General features: G+C 34.9%; 1 protein-coding gene across 12 annotated transcripts in view; it reads left to right on the top strand.

The window, feature by feature from the left end:
* The window catches only part of PDE10A (phosphodiesterase 10A), a 333,920-nt gene that overhangs the window by 235,145 nt on the left and 76,472 nt on the right, over positions 1-22,303 (top strand). For all 12 annotated transcript variants that reach the window (XM_023223598.2, XM_023223597.2, XM_023223602.1 and 9 more), the window contains 7 exons: positions 1,190-1,330; positions 3,098-3,253; positions 4,698-4,748; positions 5,836-5,894; positions 7,465-7,516; positions 17,461-17,603; positions 19,935-20,027. In XM_023223598.2, the coding sequence (XP_023079366.1) occupies positions 1,190-1,330; positions 3,098-3,253; positions 4,698-4,748; positions 5,836-5,894; positions 7,465-7,516; positions 17,461-17,603; positions 19,935-20,027 (695 nt within the window). The remainder of the gene's footprint in view (positions 1-1,189; positions 1,331-3,097; positions 3,254-4,697; positions 4,749-5,835; positions 5,895-7,464; positions 7,517-17,460; positions 17,604-19,934; positions 20,028-22,303) is intronic.

The raw sequence follows: 22,303 nt of genomic DNA, 5'->3' as shown, positions 1-22,303 counted from the left end.
ATTTATACTTGTCATTAATTTAAAGCACCCAGGGTGAAAGCAAAGCCTTGCTTTCCTCTCCCTTCCTCCTTATTCATTAAACCAAGTTTATGGGATTTCTTAAATCAAGTTGATAGGGTTCATTCTCTTTTGATTTTAACATGTTGAAAGAAAGAGTTCTGTAATTTTACAAAGCTTAAAAACCACTTACCTGATAAGTTAGTAAATATATCTGTCTCATCCTTAGAGCTACCTTCATAATAACAAGTATTGTAGAAAGGTGCTTAGGTTCAGAGGGCTGTCTAATACTTACTGCTTCAAATTGTCTTCGTTCTTAGGTAGAGTCATCCAACATAAGATAAAAATAAAGTGAAGTCTGTGGAAAATTTACCTCAACCTTAGTATTTTCAAATTTTGTAGATAATCGTAATACAATTATGTCAAAACATTGCCCCCAATTTCTACGTGATTTAAGTAGCAATTCTTATTTAGTAGAAAGTAGTTTTAACATATGTTTGGATTTCATCAAAATAACTGATTCTATTTAAAAAAAAAAAAACTATTTATTTTAAAATAGTTTCAGGACATTACCTTCCCACCCAGTCATTTGAAAGGGGAAGGATCACTCAGATTTTGTCAGATTTTTGCTCAGAGAAGAGCAAATATTTCATCTAGAGTATTCTGAATCTGCAGTTTTATAAACTAGCCATCGAAGCAATGTGAGTGAGTCTTATAAAGAGAAGGTTCTGAGAAGGGAAGATTTCTAATGAAAATAAAGAATGTAACCAAATCACTTGACTTGCAGCTACTGATTCTATCTTCAGGTGACATGTATCAAGTCTGTAGGGAGGCTGGACCCTGTGTGTGTTTGTGGTCTGATAGAATCTTGATCCCAATGACGGGAGGCATTTTTTCTGATTTCATTTTTTTCTATGTATCAAAATAGGAGGCTATTTGACGAGTGTTTCTGTGCCTGTGCATTCATTTAAGTTTTAAATTTGAGTTTGCACTTTTTTGTGAATTGGAAATGTGAGATAGTTTCACTTTAGATACTCTGGTTTGATCATGGCAAAGCACCTTTCCTCATTTTATGACTGTTCTTTTAATTGACTCACAGATTTATTATGACTATTGAGTAAGATTCACGTATGCCTTTTTGTACTATGCATATGCACAGGAAAGTCTGTAAAACATCTTTTCTTCTCCCTAGAGCCTGTGCGTATTCACACCACCTGGGATAAAGGAAGGAAAACCGCGCCTCATCCCTGCTGGGCCCATCACTCAGGGCACCACCATCTCTGCTTATGTGGCCAAGTCCAGGAAAACATTGCTAGTAGAAGACATCCTTGGAGTAAGTGGCTTTTCGACTCTTTGTGATCTTTTTAACCTAAAGTATTGAATTAAGAAAGATGGCATATCATTTTGATGTTATAATTTAAACTGTTTCATTTTAAAAAGCTTTAAAGCTAGTTACAGGTCAGTATATTGATGTGTAAGTTAATTTTTTGTACTCGGAAAATTCCCTTTACCAACTAAGAGCTAAATTTGCACAGTTCTTATTTCAACACATGCCAGTACCGTGTATATTTATATGAATGTAAACTAAATGATTACTGTTTTATGTTTCATATTTTGCTAGGATGCATATGAATGAGTTAGCTATTGCTGTATGACAAACTACCTCAAATTTCAGTGGTATCCTACAGTAGCCACATGTTATTTCTTATGAATCTAAGGACTGGGTTATTCTGCTGATCTGGACTGCTGTCATTTGGGCTTGCCTATGTGTCTGAGGTCAGTTGGCCATCAGTTAGGTGCTGGCTGGCCTCTTATGCCCTCTGCTTTCCCTGTGCCTCTCATCCCCTTCCAGTAAGGCTATCCTGGCTTGTTTTTGTGATGGTAGCAGGAGTCTGAAAGAAGTAGTGGGAAAGATACAAGTGAGTTTTCAAGTCTCTGCTTACATCAGATTTACTACCCTCCCATTAACCAGAGCAAATCACATGGACAGGCCCAGACTCGGTATTGATCCCTAACAAAGGACATAGGTACAGAGAAACTAGACAAGGTGGAGCCCTCAGTCTAGTCTTCCACAGTACATGTGGACATTTTAATGAAATTTTATGACATGGAATATAGACTTTAAAGGTAACAAGTATACAAGTGCAAAAAAAAATTGCTCTAAGTGCTAGTAGGAGCCATGAATCCTCGGTTTTAATTTTGATTTTTCCACCATTGTTTGTATGACCTTGAATAAATTGGGTAGCTAGAGGAAGGAAGGAGGAGACAGAAGGAGAGAAGGGAAAGAAGGGAGGGAAGGAGAGAGGAGGGCCCATGCTATATAACTTCTCATTTGAAAATGTTCTGTTGTGTATGTACGTTTTCAAAAGATCTATAAATTACAAGTACAGAGTTATACTATTTCATGAAGCTCTAATTTATCCTGATAACTTCTTACAGACAGTAGAATTTGAATAACTAGAATTGGTGCTTTTGATATTGATTCATTCAATTTCCCTGTACTTCCTTTGAGTAACTTCACTAAGCTAGAAAATTATTAAAAATCAAAGAACCAATTTCATTTCTTATGATAAATAATTGATCATTATTAGATGATTTGAATACTTAATATAGGCCTTTGAGATTCAATTAGAATGACTGTTGTTAACATACACTTTTGTGTTACTCTAGGCTTAAAAGTGGAAACAAGTTGATATATAATTTTCTTCACATGTGTTTACATTTGGAGTAATTTTCTCTGCGGCATTGTACCTGTAAACACCCTGAGACTGTTCTGGCACATAGAAGATGATATCAGCTTTTATGATTATTTTTATTATATGAAATTAACTTTCATCATTCATTCAATGTATACTGCATGAGGATAAAGAAATGTTAAAGCAATATTTGGGTATAAGTTCCATGAAAAAGTAAACATTTCCTTACATAAGATTTATGGCGGCTATCATAAATCTAAATATCTAAATATCATTTAGTTTTCCTTTGAAAAGTACTGCTTGTTATTGATTACAAGTATCATGGCAATTTCTGATAGAAATAAGAATCATAACTTAATGACCATTTCACTGAATTTATGTCTTTTTCTCTTTTTGTTTTTCAGGATGAACGATTTCCAAGAGGTACTGGACTGGAATCAGGGACTCGTATCCAGTCTGTTCTTTGCTTACCGATTGTCACTGCAATTGGTGACTTGATTGGTATTCTTGAGCTGTATCGGCACTGGGGCAAAGAAGCCTTCTGTCTTAGTCACCAGGAGGTGAGCTCTTTAAACGCTCGCTGCCTGTTAGAATTTGTAGTTGTACCTAGCTCACTGAAAGTGCTTGTTAGTATTGCTAAGTAATACTAAACTGAAAATACATGAATGAATATTTAAAATCACAATTTGCTTAACAGTGTTTTGATACTAATAATGATGATTTTAAAACCTATTTCTGTTTAGAGAGGAAACTGGTTACATAAGAAATATGGTCCTTTTGTTAAGTAAAATCCAGTATAACAATAAAAGGTATGCGTGCCGTATTCTGAGTCCTAGAAAGTAGTAGAATGACCTTCGAGATTTTTCACACTCTGGTTGTCTTTATGTTTTCTTTAAAATGTCTTTTTCTTAGCTTGTGTCCTGAATAAAAGGCTCTAGTGTCAAATACATTTGCATTCCATTCACTATTCACTGAATTGGCTCATTAATACTAAAAGCAAATATTAACATGATATTTATCACATCCAGTATGAACCAATTCCCTTCAGTGGCCTAACTCCTGTCCACTTGCCTGAATGAACCCATCTCCTGCTGCCCCACCTGTCCCTCACTCACTCCAGCCACGCTGGATCCTCAGGCAAGGCTGACAGGCTACCACTCAGGCCTTTGCATTTTTTCCCTCTCTCTACTTATCCCCCTCACAGCCACATCCTTTGGAATTTCCTCAAATGTTCTTCTCTATAAAGCCCTCCCTGAACACATCATGTACATTTGAATGGCTCCTATCTAGTATTTCTTTCCCTCTACCTTTTACTCTGTAGCACCTGTCACCATCTAATCTATTATATGCTATACTTATTTCCTTTCTTGTCCTTCTCCCTAAAGTACACTGAAAGCTACTCCATTTCTGTTATTTCTGTTATTTACTACAGTATCTCCAGCACCTAGAATAGTGCCTGGTACATAATAGACACTCATGAATATTTGTTGAATGAGTGAATAATAAAAGTAGAATAGCTAGTAATTTTGAGGAACTTGTTAGCTGGTGTATATATATATATATATGTGTGTGTGTATATATATATATATAATATATATATTTGATTTTTATGTTTTAGAAATATTTCATTATTTAAAGTGGTCATTAGATTACTTTTCAATAGCATTTTTGTTAAACTGAAAAATAATAATTTTGTTAAAATCATTGGGCTACAACTCTCTTAACAATCAGTTTGTTTTCTATTTTATTCAAAATTAAGATGAACAAGAGAACATTAAAGTCAATTAAATAGAAGGGGAAAAATATAAAAGAAAAACCTCGTAAATATTTGATGCTTTGTGTTTGGAAAATGTTCAAAAGCTCAGTGATCTCAGAAAATTCTTCATATACATGCATGCCCCAGTCCTTTGTTGAGATGACTACATGTGACTAATAAAAACTTGTTATATACATATGTAAAATACATATTATTACTTACAGGTATGTATTTCTAATTTTTTTTAGGTTGCAACAGCAAATCTTGCCTGGGCTTCAGTAGCAATACATCAGGTGCAGGTGAGTCTTTGGGGTGTTTTTACAGGGGCTTCCTAAGGGAGAAGAGTGTTTTTTAGAACACAGCATTGAAGACTGGAGTAGAGGTTAGGTCACCTAATGCCTTATTTTCGGATATTACAATATTCTGTTATTTCTAGAAATTTTAATTTAATCAGTTATATTTACTTACTCCCTGCATTAAATATTCTGCAATTATATGTATGTGCATCCACATATATATATGTATAATGCACATGCACACACACACACACACACACACATATATATATATGTATTTGTGCAATAAATGGCATATGTCCTGCTGAAAATCTAGGAATAATCTTCTACTGGAGTTGCATTGATATTTTTATGATTCCATTTCTTAAGTTAAATTTTCCTCTAGGTGGTCTATGAAACATTCTCACTTTAAGATATCTGGATCTCTTGAAGATATTATCTAATTTAAAACTGACAAACTACTTAGAGTTTTACTGGTGGTTAGACTTTAAAGTTCAAGAACATGGTAGCAGTATAGCATTCTTTGTATCTTCTTCCTCTCTCTTTTAATTTTTTTGGTGGTGGTTTTATTTTTCTACTTCTGTTTCAGCAAATTGAGGTTGATGAGGGAGGAACTGTATGCTAGGAAGAAAAATCTAGCTGTAGTATAATAGAACGAGTAGAAAGGACTCTTGAATTATCAAGTGTAGGTGGAACATGTGCTCAACTACAGTTTTTAGAAGTACAGTGTAAAGTAGTTCGAAAGAGGGACTTGGGTAGACTACCCAGACCTGAATGCTGCTTCTATCACTTATTAATTCTGAAGCCTCAGTAAGGTTTTTAACATCTTTATAACTCCATTATGAAATGTAACTTCCAAACCTATAATGTTTTGTGGTGCTTGAAACAATAAATATAAAGTGCTTAGAACAATGCTTAGCACATTTAAATATTCAGTAAATATTAATGGTTATTGATATTATTATTACATTATAATCCAAGTGATTGTGTTAGGCCTTCTTTCAATAAATAAGGTAATTCGTATTCTGGAAGTTTTATTTTTGAATAAGCAGAAATCTCTTATAATTGTAGCTATTATTTTATATGGTAGGTATGCAGAGGCCTTGCCAAACAGACTGAATTGAATGACTTTCTACTCGACGTATCAAAGTAAGTGTTCTTTTCTAGGGATGTAGTAGCTCATATTAATCAATGGTTTAAATTAAGGGCAGCCTGTGGCAGAAATAGACTATCGTCTATTGCAGCTGATAACTGAAGATCCATCTTCACGAGTAGTCTGGGAAGAACAGTTAATCATATTGTGGACTGTAGAGTTATATTCTCATTCACGTTCACTCTGAAGTGAAGGATTGCAGATATATATGTGATTATCTTAATTTTCAATTTTGATGTATATTTTCTAAATAGACTCTCTTAGAATATGTTAAAGACACTAAATATCTCTATTTTTGCAGGAGAATACTGGCTCCAGTGGGAGGGAAAATGTTCTGGTTTATTTTTTTGCAAAAAGTCCTAATTGGTTTTTCTAACAACGTCAGGAAGTTAAACATTATTATTATTATTATTCAATTTTTCCCGGGTATAGTATCTCAGTTATCATTTCTGAGAAAATGTTCTGTTTCCCTGATTTGGCCTAGAAAAACTCCCTTTGACTGGCAGTGGAAGCAATTATATAATAGATATTTATTAAATCACGTATTTTTATTGCTTTTATTTACTACAGGGGACATCGTCTATGTATCTGACTCATATAATTAATCATTGAAATCTAAAATATGCCCCAGGACATGGTAACTTTAGGGTCATGTCCTCCTACAAGTTTACTAAAGTAATAATGTAGTTTTTCCTCTGTGGCTTCCAGCAGCCATGATGACATGTTATGTCTCACATGTCACTGTAAATGCACCTAACAATTTACCCGTCAGGAATTATTATTGATCCTCATTAATTAGTTTGAAGTTACTAGTTTATGTTACAGTTAGTTTTTGAAATAATGAAATTAAAGAAGTATGAGACTGAAAAAGCTCTCTTTGGATACCTAAGCCAACTAGGTAAAGCACTACCTAGCCAGTGGAGTCTATCTTAAGAGTCCTTCTTTACATTTTCCATATATTACATGCATATTGATTTACATTTTTTCAGGTTTACATTTTATTATATGCACTATTTGCCTCTGAAACATTTACTTGCTGTTCATAACAATGAATATAGACTCTATATATAAAGTCCTTAGATCTTTAGCATTACTTGTATGCCGACATTTCTTCTCAAGTGAATTACGTTACTTTCTCAGTACACTTTAAGTACTAACTTTCTCCAGTTTTCAGTGATAATTTAACGATTGATGAGATTTAGCACATTTACATATTTTTATTTTAGATCAGCATTATTAATGAAAATATTAAATATGGTAGATGCAATTTTATTTCTGCATACTTTGTTAAATGCAACACACTTTCTACACTGATGCTTGTCAATAAAATAAATACTGATTGCATTCTCTGGAATTATAGAGCCCTTACTCTAAGGTCAATGATAAAGTTTCATTTATCTCTTTAAAATAATATTACAGTACTGATTTTTTTTACCAAAGCACAAAAATCAAATGATATTTATGTTTTTTATTTAAATGTAGACAAAACCAAGAAATGTATTCAAAGTGTAATATGTACTGTGATCTAATAAAATTATTTACAGGACTTTTGTTTCTTTTTTTCAGAACATATTTTGATAACATAGTTGCAATAGATTCCCTACTTGAACACATAATGGTAGGTTGTTTTTGTTCTGAGTATAATTTTATTTAACCCTTAGACCCATGGTGCTAATATATGGCATAACATTTACACTTTTTTATCCACAGGCACTTTTAATATTATGAAAATGCAGTGCTTAGGAATTCACCTTGATCTGTTTATCACTTCTTTTAGTTTTGGGGGAGTAAGTTTGAATAACGTTTTTCAAAAACTCAGAGCTTTTCTTTATTAATGGAGAGCCATGCTTAGAAAAGACATTTGGTTTCTTTTTATATTCTTCAAAACACCTCTTATATATGGGATATGTTAGGAATTCTCAATTGATTTTTTCCTGATCTTCAAGTTCATTCTGCTTAGTTCTAGTCTTAATTATTCCTCTCTCTTAGATGGCTATCAGGCACTTTTGAGCCGAAAGCTGTATGACGTAGAGTTATAGGCATATTTCCCTATGCTACTGAGTACTTTTAGGTCTCTAGTGAGGCTTCTTTCAGAAGTGGCTTCTAGTTCTCAGAATGTGTGGGTGTATACCATGGATGCCCAGGCTTTCTTGGTACCATTTGTGCCCTGTTACGTGCTTTAATAAATGCTCTTTCTCCTCCTCATTTTTCTGGTCCATCTCAAAATACAGTACCCTTCTGCAATAAAGAGTTTTCTCATCTAGAGATTTTATGTTGCATACTGATAAGATTTTTTTTTTTTTATTTGACAGTAAAAGACAAGTATGAAGTGTGCTTTGTGCAACGTCTTGTAGAGACAGGAAGTTTACTAAGGGTAATTAGAGAATAACACAGGTTATTAACTTCAGCACGTTCTTTCTGTGATAAGTTATTTCTATAGTTTTATCTAGACAAAAATAAAATAATTGTATGTTAAAATAACTTCTCTTGTTATGAAACAACTGAAAGAATTTGTAAATCAGTGAATACCTTTAAGAAAAATGTAAAGTTATAATGTAGACTGACATTGAGCTTATACTAGGGGTGCAAGAAGCACTTATCGCTTATTCTTTGTATTATTACTATTTTCTTTTAAAAACAGCTTTATTGAAGTGTAATTTACGTACTATACAGCTCATCCATTTAAAGTGTTCGATTCAGTGGTTTTTAGTATAATCATGGATTTGTGCAACTATCATCAATCAATTTTAGAACATTTTCATTAACTCATAAAGCAACTTGGATACCCTTTTTAGCTATTATCACCTTAACTTATCACTTCCTTACACCCCTATTTCCCCTTGCCTCACCAGCCCTAAGCAACCGTTGTCTACTCTCTTTCTCTGTGGGTTTACCAATTCTGGGCATTCTGTCTGAAAAGAATCATATAATATGTAGCCTTTTGTGCCTGGCATCTTTCACCTAGCATACTCTTTTCAAAATTACATACTGTGCATGTTTCAGTACCTCATTCATTTTTATGACCAAATAATATTCCATTTTACGGATATACATACCACATTTTAAAAATCCATTCATCAGTTGATAGACATTTGGGTTGTTTCCACATCTTAGCTCTTGTACATAGTGCTACTGTGAACATTCTTCTACAGGTTTTGGTTTGAATGCCTGTTTTCTGTGGTTTGGGGTATATATCTCAGAGTGGAATTGCTGGGTCATACAATAGTTCTGTGTTTCACTTTTTGAAGAACTGTCGAACTTTCTATGGCAGTTGCACCACTTTTCATTCCCAACAGCTGTACACAAGGGTTCTGATTTCTCCACATCCTCACCAACGCTTGTTATTATCTGACTTCTTATAATGGGTGTAAACTGCTATCTCAGTGTGGTTTTGATTAGTATTTCTCTAGTGACTAATGATGTTGAGTATCTTTTCTTGTGTTTATTGGCCGCATGTATGTTGTCTTAGGACAGATGTCTATTCAGAGCCATTGACCACTTTTTATCATTGGCTAATTAGGAGTTCTTCATATATTCTAGCTATAACTCCCTTGTCTCCTAATTGCTTTGCTAATATTTTCTCCCATTTTGGTAGGTTGCCTTTTCACTTTCTTGATAATGTCTTTTGAGGCACAAAGATTTTGGTGAAATCCAGTTTAGATATTTTTTTCTTTTGCTGTTTATGCTTTTAGTTTTATATCTAAGCCAAATCAGAGATCATGCAAATTTACTTAGATATTTTCTTCTAAGAGTTGTAGGGTTTTTAACTCTTATATTTAGGTCTTTGATCTGTTTTGAGTTAGTTTTATATATGATGTTTGGTAAAGGTCCAGTTTCATTCATTTCCATGTAGCTGTCAAGTTTTCCCCAGCACATCAGTTGAACATAAAATGTGATTTTATTTCTGGACTCTTGATGCTATTCTGTTGCTCTATATTTCTGTGGTAATGCCAGTACACTTTCTTGATTACTGTGGTTTTGTAGTAACTTTTGAAATTAGGAAGTGTGAGTTCCCCAACTTTTCAAGATTCTTTTAGCTCTTCTGGGTACCTAACAAATACATTTAAATTTTAGAAGTAGCAGGTCAATTTCTACAAAGAGATCAGGTGGAATGCTAATAGAAATTATGCTGAATCTGTAGAACAATTTGAAGTATTGCCATCTTAACAACTGGAAGACAATTAAGTCTTCTAAAACATGAACGTGAGGTATTTTTCCATTTATCTAGATCTTAATTTTTTTCAACAGTGTTTTGTGGTTTTGGAGAATAAGTATTGCTTTTATTTTGGCCAATTTATTCCTAAGTATTTTATTTTTAATGCTATTATAAATGGAATTGTTTTCTTAATTTTATTTTTTGATTTTATACTGCAAATATATAGAAACAACATTGGTTTTTATATATTGATTATGTATCCTGCAAGCTTGATGAACTCATGTATTAGTTCCTATAGTTTCTTAGTTTCTTAGTGGATATATATAGATACATATCCAGTTGGAGACAGTTTTACTCCTTACTTTCTATTCCAGGTTGTTTTCTTTCTTTTTCTGGCATGATTGCCCTGGCTAGAACCTATAGCACAATACTGAAAAGAAGTGGCAAGTGTGGACCTTCTTATCTTATTCTGATCTCAAGGGAGAAGCATTTAGTTTTTTGCCATCAAATATGATGTTATTTGTGGCTTTTTCATAGATGGCCTTTGTCAGGTTGATGAAATTCCCTTTTATTCCTAGTTTATTGAGTGTTTTTATCACGCAAGTGTGTTACATTTTGTCAAATAATTTTTGTGCATCAGTGTAGATGATCATATGGTTTTTATTTTTAATTCTATTGATAGTGTATATTATATCAATTGATTGTTTTATGTTAAAGTAACCTTGCACTCCTGTGATGAATCTCAGTTCATTATGTTGTGTAATTTATATAGGAATTGCCTTAAATTTATAGAAAACTTGATATCTTCAGCATATGGAGTCTTCCTAGCCAAGGACATTTACTTATTTTCAGTTTTTTTTTTTTTGAAAAATATTTCTTGAGTGAATGTATTGATTATGGTCCCCCATAGTTAACTTATTTTTCCAGTTTATAGTCTTTAGTTTTCAAGATAGACAGTGATTTATAATGCACAATAGTAGAGGTTCTAGTGGTTCTTCTTTTCTAGTTTGTACGGTACTTATTTATTTGTGTCTGTTAATGTATTAGCTGCAACCTAATGAACACCATTGAATGGAAGCAATAGAAATCAACAAGGGGATATACTGATTTTTCTTGACATGTGTACCTCCCACATTTCATTGGAAGCAACATAAATCAACAAGGGGATATATTGATTTTTCTTGATGTGTGTACCTCTCACATTTCATTGCTATGTATATTTGCTGTGGATCCACAGCAGATATAATTTATCAATTTTAAAACATTTTCTTCTATTCCTAATTTTCCGTGAGTTTGCATCTGATTTGGTGTTGGGTATTATCAAATTTTGATAAGCTATTTAAAAATGATTGGAGTAGACACCTGTATTACTACTCAATGTTGAGCCACTCTTACATTCCTGGTATAAAGGCTATTCAATTGTAATGTTTTCTTTATTCCTGGATTGGGTGTTAATATTTATTTCCAAGTTTTGCATCTATATTTATTCATCAGATGGCTCAATGTTTCTTTCTTTCTATCCTTGGGTTGTATCGGTATTGGGTTATGCTACGCTTATAAAATGAGCTAAGAAATGTTCCATTATTTTCTATGCACTAAAGTGGTTTAAGTATACGTGTTATTTGTTCCCTTAATGTTTGATACCAATGTTTGTTCCCTTATTGTTCCCTTAATGTTCGATACAAATCAGCCAATAAGACACCAACAAGATAATAAATGAAGCACATTTGTTTCCTTAATTTTTACTCTTCTTATCCACTACCCTTACATAGTTTTAGATATATAAATATTTTTATATATTTCATGTTTCTTAAATTAATTTTTCATGATGCATATAATTTCTTAGACCCCCATTGGGGTCTTATTAGGGGTAGATCTCTGATTCTCTTTTCAGTTTCTTGTATGACATTAGATCCTTCAAGTTTTCATTCACCCTTTTCTGCTATAATGTTTTTTGGGAATCTGTTATAGTCTTATAATACATAGTAACTGGAGTTATCAAATGGTGAGCAAAACCCTTCACAGCCTCTGATCTCATTGATCTTTTAGTCTGTGGGGAGACAGACATGAGCCATCTATGAAACTACAGTCAGAGTCAGGCCTATAAAGGAGCTAACAGTGCTCTGAAAGTCATGATGGGATCTAGTGTAGCTGGGGAGGCTGTGGCAAGCTTTCCTGATACTGTGACTTTGGTCTGGTGGTTGTGTGGAAGTTACACAGGCAAAGAGGAAAGAGGATTCTACTTTAGGTGATGGGGGAACAGTGTGCTTCTGTGAAGAAAGGCCCTGGAAGGGCCAAGTCACTCAGGCCTGGGAGGGAGTTTTGAATTAAGGCTTGTAAGCTAGAAGTATAAGATCAGATTTGTGTTTTGAAAAGATAACCATGAAATAGAAGAAACAAGTGGGGAATGAGGTTAGACTTTTTTGAGGAACTTTTTGGTAATATAGAAGATTTCTCATTTTCAGACAAATCTGGGAAATTTTTTCTTTTTTTTTTCCTGAGACATAGTCTCGCGCTCTCACCAGGGTGGAATGCAGTGGCACCATCTCGGCTCACTGCTACCTCTGTTTCCCAGGTTCAAGCAATTCTCCTGCCTCAGTCTCCCGAGTAGCTGGTACTACAGGCACGCGCCATCACACCAGCCTACTTTTTGTATTTTTAGTAGAGATGGGGTTTTACCATGTTGGCCAGGATGATCTTAATCTGTTGATCTCGTGATCCACCCACCTTGGCCTCCCAAAGTGCTGGGATTACAGGTGTGAGCCACCACGCCTGACCAAATCTGGGTAATTCTTAAATTCCTAGGTGATCAGTTCATCTAGGTCAGTGCTTCTCAATGGGGTGATGCTGATTTGGGCAGAGCAGTTCCCTCTGGCACAGTGTCATCCTGGGCACCGCAGACCTGCAGCATCTTTAGCTTGTGAGAATTCGTAACCAAAAAACATACCTGCACTTATTTCCAGATGCCCCGCAGCCAGGCGGCTCAGCTGCTAGTTGGGAATCAATGAATTAGATCTTCAAATCAATTTCTATAAATTTGTAGGTACTTTATCTTTCCTTTCTTATCTGAAAACATTAACTACTTAAATTAGTGTAGGTAATAAAAGAGAGGATTTACTGGCTCAGACTGCTGATAAGCCATTGAATGTTCAGGCTTATATAATTAGTGAACATGGGGGCTCAAATTATCTTTTCAGGAATATGTCTTTCTCTGTTTCTCAGTTCAACTTACTTCTGTGTAGTTCTTATTCTCAGGCAGTTTCTCTTTACATGATGGCAGCAATAGCCCTGACAGCTGTCATCTTACATTTAAAATGAAGTTTTATATCAAAATCAATAAATAATCAGTGTTTATATCATGTCACTCACTTCACCAACAAGATAATAAATGAAGCACATTTGTTTCCTTATTTTTTACTCTTCTTATCCACTACCCTTACATAGTTTTAGATGTATAAATATTTTTATATATTTCATGTTTCTTAAATTAATTTTTCATGATGCCTATAATTTCTTAGGTATCATTTACTAACAAGTGTTGCAGTTTCAGTATAGTTTTAATGATTTCTTTGCTCCTCACTTTTTCTTGGACCCCGAGTCTTCCCATGTATCCTTGAATTTATTTTTCTATTTCTTCATTTTTGCTTGAGCCCATCTCCTTTTCAAAATAGTTCAAAGATAGTACATTTCTGAGTACTGTACCCTTCTTAAATATCTTTATATTGCCTTTATGCTAGTTTGACTTGGTAAAGAAGTTTAGACTTAAAGTAAGTTTTCCTTAGAAATTTGAAGACTTTAAACTTAATTTAAAATCTGAATTTAAAATCTACTATTGCCCTAAAGAGAGTTGTTCCACTTACAGGTAAACGTGTGCGGATGTGTGTATGTGTGTGTGTGGATGTGTGTGCGGATGTGTGTATGCGTGTGTGTGGCGGGGGAGTAGAGGTGGCTTTTAGACTGACCTTCTGATGCTTGGAGTTTATAAATATTGCCAAAATATGTCTAGATATTTTTAACTCCTTTTCAGCATCTGAGGGTCATTTCAATGTTAAACCTTAATACTTGGGGAGAGTGAAAAGGTAAACATATGTTTAGAAATGCTCATCTTAAAACAGAAGCTTCTTTTTCTTTTTTTAGAAAGCGTCTGTCTCTGTCACCCTGGCTGGAGTGCAGTGGCACGGTCTCTGCTCACTGCAACCTCTGCCTCCCCGGCTCAAGCCATCCTCCTACCTCAGCCTTCCAAAACTAGCTGTGACAACAGACGCATGCCACAAGCGCAGCTAATTTTTGTATTTTTAGTAGAGACAGCGTTTTGCCATGTTGCCCAGACTGGTCTCAAACTCCTGAGCTCAAGCAGCCCAAGGGCCTTGGCCTCCCGAAGTGCTGGGATTACAGTGTGAGCCTCTGCTCCCGGCCACAGAAGCCTTCTTAATGCCTAGAATTGTTTGTCTGCTGATTTTTTTGACATATTAAATAACATTATCCTTAAACAATAAAAACTTTTATCTCTTCAAATATATATACCTCATCTTTTTCTTGCCTACTAGCATGCTAATGATTGTGATAACATACCTTTGTCTTGTTCTTAACTTTAGTATCTTAAGGCAGCGATTCTGTTATTTTACCATTTGGTATAATAAGGACTGTTGTTTTGAGGAAAGCATTGTTACTTTTTCTATATATTCTTTTATTGCATTTTACTAAAGTTTTTATCATTAATGATTTTGCTGAATGACATCACATGCTTTCGTTTTTGTGACGGGGTCTTGCTCTGTCACTCAGGCTGGAGTACAGTGGCACAGTCACAGCTCACTGCAGCCTCTGCCTCCTGGGCTTGTGAAATCCTCCTACCTCAGCCTCCTGAGTAGCTAGGACTTACAGATGCATGCTGCCATGCCTGATTAATTTTTATATTTTTTGTAAAGATGGGGTCTCGCCATGTTGCCCAGGCTGGTCTCAAACTCCTGGGCTCAACAGATCTGCCCACCTCAGTCTCCCAAAGTGCTGGGATTACAAGCATGAGCCACCACATGAAGGCTCATCACATGCTTTTTGACTACCAGGAAGATAATCTTGCAGATTTTTCTCCTTGGTCTTACTGCTATTATGAATTATAATAGACTTTATGCTACTGGAGAGTTCAGAATAAACTACGTTTTCAATATTGTCATATTTGTTTAATTATTGCTAGATTTGATTTGGTTGCATTTTTATTTATAACTTTTCTTCTGTTTCAAAAGTAAATCTGTCCATGATTTTCTTTTTTATAGTTTATTTGTTAGTTTTCAGTATCAGTGACACGGCGTACATTGTAAAAACAACTGGAAAAAATAGTTCTTTTCTGAATGTAGATCAGTATAACTTGTATGGGAATTTGTTGACAATTTTTAAAGAACTCGTATTTGAAGCCATTTGAGGCTGGTGTCTTTTTTTGGTAATATTTTTTGATAGTTTTTGAATTATCTTTATGATTCTGGTTTGATTTATATTTTTCAACACCTTCTAAGCTTATTTTATTTTCTGAAACATTGTCCATTTGATCCAGATTTTCGACAAATATTAACGTATTTATGCCAAAATTTTTATTAAGCAACTGACATTACCCCAGACACTACAGATACAAATTTCACTGAGTATAATTTAATCTTTAATAATGCAGGGTCATTCTTGTTACTTAATAATTTAAAATCTCAGGGGTGTGTGAATTAGATAAGTGATTCTTCTGTATTTGCCAATGACTCAGCTCCATCACTCTTGTCCTGCCTTTGTGTGATTCATTTTTCCTCAAATATGTATTGAGAGTTTTGGGTTATAGAGATCTTACATGTTCTAAGCTAGGGGTTGGTTGGCAAACTTTTTTTGTAAAGGGCCAGATAGTAAGTTGTTATGCTTTGTGGGCCATACTTTCTTGCGGCTACTCAGCTCTGCTGTTGTAGCAGCCATAAAAAGTACAGAAATTAGTGAATAGGACTATGTCCCCATAAAAATGTTATTTACATTAACAGTCAGGGGGCTGGGTTTGGACCACAAAATTTAGCTGGCCCTAACTCAGCCTTCTTCTGGGCATTTGGAATACTGTGGGAAAAGAGAAGTGGTTTTTGCTGTTTATATAGTTCACAGGCTAAGGGAGGTGAGAAGTAACCTAGAGGTCCTGATACTAGGCAGTATACTCAGTACCTGCAGAGTGGGCACAGCCAGTATTTGCTGGCTGTATAAATATAGTTCTATAGTAGCAGTGAACACAAAGGTGTAATAGTGTAATCGTAGGATGAAGACAGGTTCCTAACTTAGACTTATTATTATTAAATCTATACATTTTATATGAGATGCTGTATTTTCGCCTGGCTGCAAGGTTCCTCTTGCAAAGACTTTGTGGTGGCTATTTTATGCTAAGGATGAATTCTTTTTCTCCGAGGAATAATTTCATGGCTATGATCTGGATAGTTGAAGTTATCAGAATTCTCAGTATAGGTAAATACTGTATTAATGACACAGCTGTAACCCCAACCCACTCAGGACAGTAGGATATGTTAGGCATTGAAGAAATATTTGTTGAAGGAAATGGAAGCACAAATGAGTGATGAAATGAATACATGGTTTCCATTTAGAAATGGAAAAGCATATTTGTTATAAAAGCATGGGCCATGGGAACAGCTAGTATCAGTTCAAATACTACTACCATTTACTATTCATGTAATAATGGGGCAAATTACTTCTTAGTGCCTCAATTTTCCTAATATGTAAAATGGGGGAAAAATTTTTCCTGAGTTAATATTGTTATTGTGAGGAGCAGGCAAATCAATTTATATAAATTATATAAATGTGGCTGGCACATAGTAAACACTTAATAATCTCTACAAATTTTTATTAGACAGTACATCAAATAAAAGTCAGCTAATGCAAATATGAAAACCATGTATCTCCTTAGAGGTTATATCTCATAGTTTTTACAACTGCTGCATCACAGACACCAGCCAATCAGAATGAATGCTGGTCGTGGTGCTGACAGAGGCTCGGATCCAGGCACCAGGGAAGGCCTGAGAGATTTTGGAAGAGGGCCTGGGATGGCAGAAGGGCACTTGGGAAGTTAGGCCAGCAACTGCTTACCAACTGAAAGAGAAGTGTCAGTTGGTATCAGAATACATGACTGGTATGCTTCCCTCCAGCACAGCAGTATGGATGCGTATCAGCTGTGTATTCTGTTGGGATCTGTTAGTATTAGCATGTAACAATGACTTTTAGATCATATATATGTAATATTTATATACTTGTATATTTATTTACCTATAATGCTAATACCAACCAATTAGAGTGTAGGACAGCTGAAATTAATACTTATTTTATGATAAAGTTTACCTGCAAGTTCTTTGAATTTCTCATTGCCTTATTTTGTCATTTGTCTTTAGATATATGCAAAAAACCTGGTGAATGCCGACCGTTGTGCACTTTTCCAGGTAGACCATAAGAACAAGGAGTTATATTCAGACCTTTTTGATATCGGAGAGGAAAAGGAAGGAAAACCTGTCTTCAAGAAGACCAAAGAGATAAGGTACAGCTAGAAGTAGAATGTCCTATCCTCTTATGATAGATGTGCAGGTGTTCTGTTACCCATTTTTCTGTGCCTATTCACAGGTATGCTGACAATACTTGTCATACTGTGATATCATTCCCACCAGGACCCGCCTCCTGAAGGTAGTACTTCTGGGAATGACATTGCAGTCAGTGCCAGAGAAACCGCGCCTAGGAAGCTTTAGCGTCACTCCTGGAAATGCCGTCTTCCGGAGGCGGTCCTTTTGGAAATCATGTTGGAAAAACTTTCTAGTGCTCCCAGGTAGGTAAAGGTACACTCCATCTGGAATCTGCAGGTTTTCCCACGTCCAAGAGGAAAGGTGTGCTTATCCAATTCGGCCTCTACCTCTTCCCAACCTATGGCCTGTCTCAAAGTCCAGACAGTAGTAGAAATTGATCTCGTATATTTGATGACTTAACTACACTCTGTGACTGATCAGTTGTTTTAATCAATCACATAGCACACTTGTGTTGCATCTCGAAACTAAAATCTTTGTTTTTTTAAGTGGCAACCATTGTCGCTTAAATGAACAGAATGGAGTTTGTTTTGTTGATGGAGGCATGGGGGCTTGCCCATATCGCACCTGGAAACCTACAGAAGGAGCACTCTGACAAAATGTTTAAGAATCAAGCTGAACATTCAGAAGCTGAGAAAATAATTTTAGACATTTGCATTTCTTTTGCTTTATGTGTCTTATGTAACTCATTTTCTGTATAACGCCATGAAGTACTCTGGTAATAACAACATTCTAGTAAAGCACTGTGTCTTCTTAATTAAGGACTGCTGTTTATTTGGGCAGTCTATCCTAAAAGGAAACTAGTATCAAGGAAACTCAAAGTGTGCCCCAGCATGGGGCCCCACCACCGTCTGCCTCTCAGCACTTCCTGTATATTCCATATTCCTGTAACTCTCATTTATAGGCACTATATTTGTACTTGGGTTTTGCAATTGTCTGTTTGTTGTTGGTTTTTTTTATTGTAGCTAGATCTCAGTATAGCAATCTGGATATAGGCATTTAGATAAGTCATTTCTCTTGCTGGAGATTTGAGTGTTTCCTAACACTACTGGTATTTATTTAACTTTGAAAATAATGACTTTAAAGACTGTGTTTATAAGCATAAGAAAAACAGAGTATGATTTACTGTAACTCTCAGATGACTGGTTAATGGCAGCCATTTATGTAAGGGCTGCTTCTTAATTGTGGCTTCCACTGACCATAGATAGCAAACCACAGGGAGCAGGAACAAAAGTTCAGACTGCTCTCAGACCAACGCAAACAAGCATAAATCATCAAATGGGTTCTGATACCCTTTGCTCATGGCAATCTAATTCATTATGTTTATGTTGTTCAAAGCACAAGAAAACCAGGAAAAAGACAACCCTGAGTTGTGTGCAGCGTTTGGTTCACTCTTAGGGGTTTTAAGTAGATTCTCTTGTGTGTGAACTGTCTTTCGAGTTTTTCTGATAGTGCTCTAGCTTTATTTCAATAATGGTGATTTCCTGTAATGTTGACAATGAATACGGAAATTATTTTTGAACTATGTAAAAAGTAGATATTGTGACTTGTAGACATCTTTCTTAAGGAAATTTTGAAATGAGTGCATGTGTGATGATAGTATAGTAATAAGAAACGTATAAGTATGAAAATATTTTTACGAAGGAAAAATACTGATATTAAATATAAAAAATAGACAATCCTTGTATTTTGATTATTTTGAAATTTAACAAATTAGGTAAAAATACTAGAAGTTGTACATTGTGTTATTTCTGTATAGTACTTGCATTGCAAACACCATAAAATTCAGTTCCATATAATATCTCAAGCTCACGCATAACTTGTGAGTTTGGTTATATGTGTGGTAGAAAGCACAATGGTGGAGACCAGCATTCTAGTTTTCCTTGTGCCACTGATATTTTATGAATGTTGGCAAATTGCTGAACCTATATAGGCCTTCGTTCACACCTCATTGAGAATCCACTAAAAAAATTTATGTTGAAGCATCTTGTGAATTATAAAGTACTTTGCAAATGGAAGAGATTATTGTTGTTCAGAGCAGGAGGATACTAGTTGATTGATCTCAATGTGTGAATTAATATTTTAAGGTTCTCAGGCGGTTACTGTGTAATGTTTTTCTGCTTTATTTTTACATATTTTATAAGGTGATTTTCAGAATATGTAAATATAAAATTAATACATGCATTTAAGTAAAATAGTGCTTTTAATTCAATATTGTTAACAATGGAATATTTTTGAATTATTCTACAGCTTCCATATTTTAATTAGCATGTCCTTCTCTTTTACATATGCAGATTTTCAATTGAGAAAGGAATTGCTGGCCAAGTAGCAAGAACAGGGGAAGTCCTGAACATTCCAGATGCCTATGCAGACCCACGCTTTAACAGGTAAGAAATAGCTGATTTTGACACTCCATTGATTTCTTCTGTGATGTCCCACTCAGCTGAAACCTCTTCCGTGGAGCATGAGTTCTCCATGTCCCAATTTAGTTCTTTCTTCCTTAGTTTTCTTCTTTGAACCAACTCTGCTATCAATAGTCAGTATATTCAGATATTTATAAAATGATGGATTATAATCCACTAATGTATAGTGATATCTAGATAGAGGAGTTAAGAATGTTATAAAAATAACTGATAGGCGGAAGTTCTAATTTATAGAGCTACTGTGGGACTTTTTTTTCATTATAGTGTCATGATTTTGTAACGAACATATTCTCCATCAAATCATATGCTCAAAGGCTGCAACACATAGTAAGAAATTTGCATACTTTTGAGATGAGTAGGTCTAGCTTTGAAGCACTGTTCTGTCATTTATTAGCTCTCAGTTGACCTAGCATAAGTTACTTAATCTCTCTGAGCCTCAGTTTTCCTGATCTTTAAGATGAGTATGATGGCATTATCAGCCAATTTTGTTGCTGTTGTTTTAAGATCACAGATAATATTCATAAAAGGTCTGGAAAATTTACCCGACCCAAAGTGACTAAGTTGCATCTTTTATTGGATATTATTGAAGATGGATATTAGGATGGCTTATAAAGATTTTTTGTTTTGTTTTGACTTTCTTTGGAGAGTTACAAACCCAGTTATGTAATTTGATTTTAATAAACCTCTAGAAATGGAAAGTCTCAGGATTGATGCTCTGACTGTTAGAGAGTAATATTTACGTAGTTTGACAGCAGTGTTTAGTTAATCCCAACACGTGGTTTACTTTAAGAGCCAAATAACATAAGCAATAGGAAGTTTATTCAGGTATTTGATCAATTGATGTCAAATATACACAACTCATATAAAAACACAGCAATATTCTAGTAATATATACTGTCAATAAATTAAAGGTACACTGAAAGTTTATTTTTTTTTCCAAAAGTCCAAGCTCTTCATTTAGTACTTAAAAATTAAATATATTTGCATATCCTTATGTCAAATCTTTACGTAAAAATGGATGACTCGGACTGTTAAGAAAATGAAAATGCAAGCACCAGATTAGGAGAAAATGTTTGTAAAACATATCTGACAAAATCCTTATATATAAAAACTCTTCCAACATAACAATGAGAAGATAACCCAATTTAATACAAAGGGCAGATGATTTTAACAGACAGTCCACAAAAGGAGATATACATCTGATCACTAAATACATGAAAAATGCTTGAAGTGAGGGCAATATAAATGTAATTGACATGAGACTTCACTGTACACCAGCTTAAATGGCTGTGACTTTAAAACATTGGCATTAGCAAAGATTGGCCAGGTTGTGGAGAAATGAGTACCCTTTTCATTGTTGGTGGGAATATATAATGGTACATCCGCTTGGGAAAACAGGTTTGCACTTTCTTGAAAAGTTAAATATACACTTACTGTACAGTCCACTAATCAGCTCCACTTCTGTTTACTACAAGAAAAATGAAAACATATGGTGCTACCGGGACTTGTATGCAAATCTTCAAAGCAGCATTATTTATATTTGCCAGAACTGGCTATTAAAAGAATATTGTCCAATAATTGGTGAATGAATGAACAAAATACGATATGTCCGTTCAATAGAGATATAACTCAGCAATGGAAAGGACTTAACCACTAAGACATGCAACAACATGGATGAATCTCAAAAACCATTATGCTAAATGAGAGAGGCCAGGCACCGAAGACTCCCATGTAACTACCAACAGTTAGCTATATCACTGTTGCTATGCAACTTAGTCCCGTGTTCTGAAAACATTTCCTCACAATAGGAGTCAGCAGACCTTTTCTATTAAGGAGCAGATGGTGAGTATATTTGCGTTTATAGGCACTAATGTCCTTGTCACAAATCCACAACTCAGCCTTGTGGGGTGATGGCAGAATCAGACAATCTATGAATGAATGGTGTGACTGTGTTCCCATACAACTTTACTTATAAAGGGGAGAGGGCTGATTTGGCCCCTGGGTGCAGTTTGCTGACCACTGCTCTAAGTTTTTAAAGTGGAAACTCTGTAAGTTGGTTTAGCAAGTTACCTCTCTCATAAACATGATCAACTTCAAAGGATCATGTTATTTTATCAACTTTAATTGAATTTCTCCTCTGAATCCACATTTTTTTCCTGTTTACTTAGTAATGCTGGATACTTCAAATGATAGGTTGAAATCCTCTTAGAGACTATCCTAGAAAACTCACTTGGAGACAG

Source organism: Piliocolobus tephrosceles, chromosome 5 (genome assembly GCF_002776525.5).
Source record: "Piliocolobus tephrosceles isolate RC106 chromosome 5, ASM277652v3, whole genome shotgun sequence".
NCBI lineage: Eukaryota > Metazoa > Chordata > Mammalia > Primates > Cercopithecidae > Piliocolobus > Piliocolobus tephrosceles.
The sequence above is the reverse complement of the archived record's forward strand: the minus strand, read 5'-3'. Positions and strand labels throughout refer to the sequence as shown.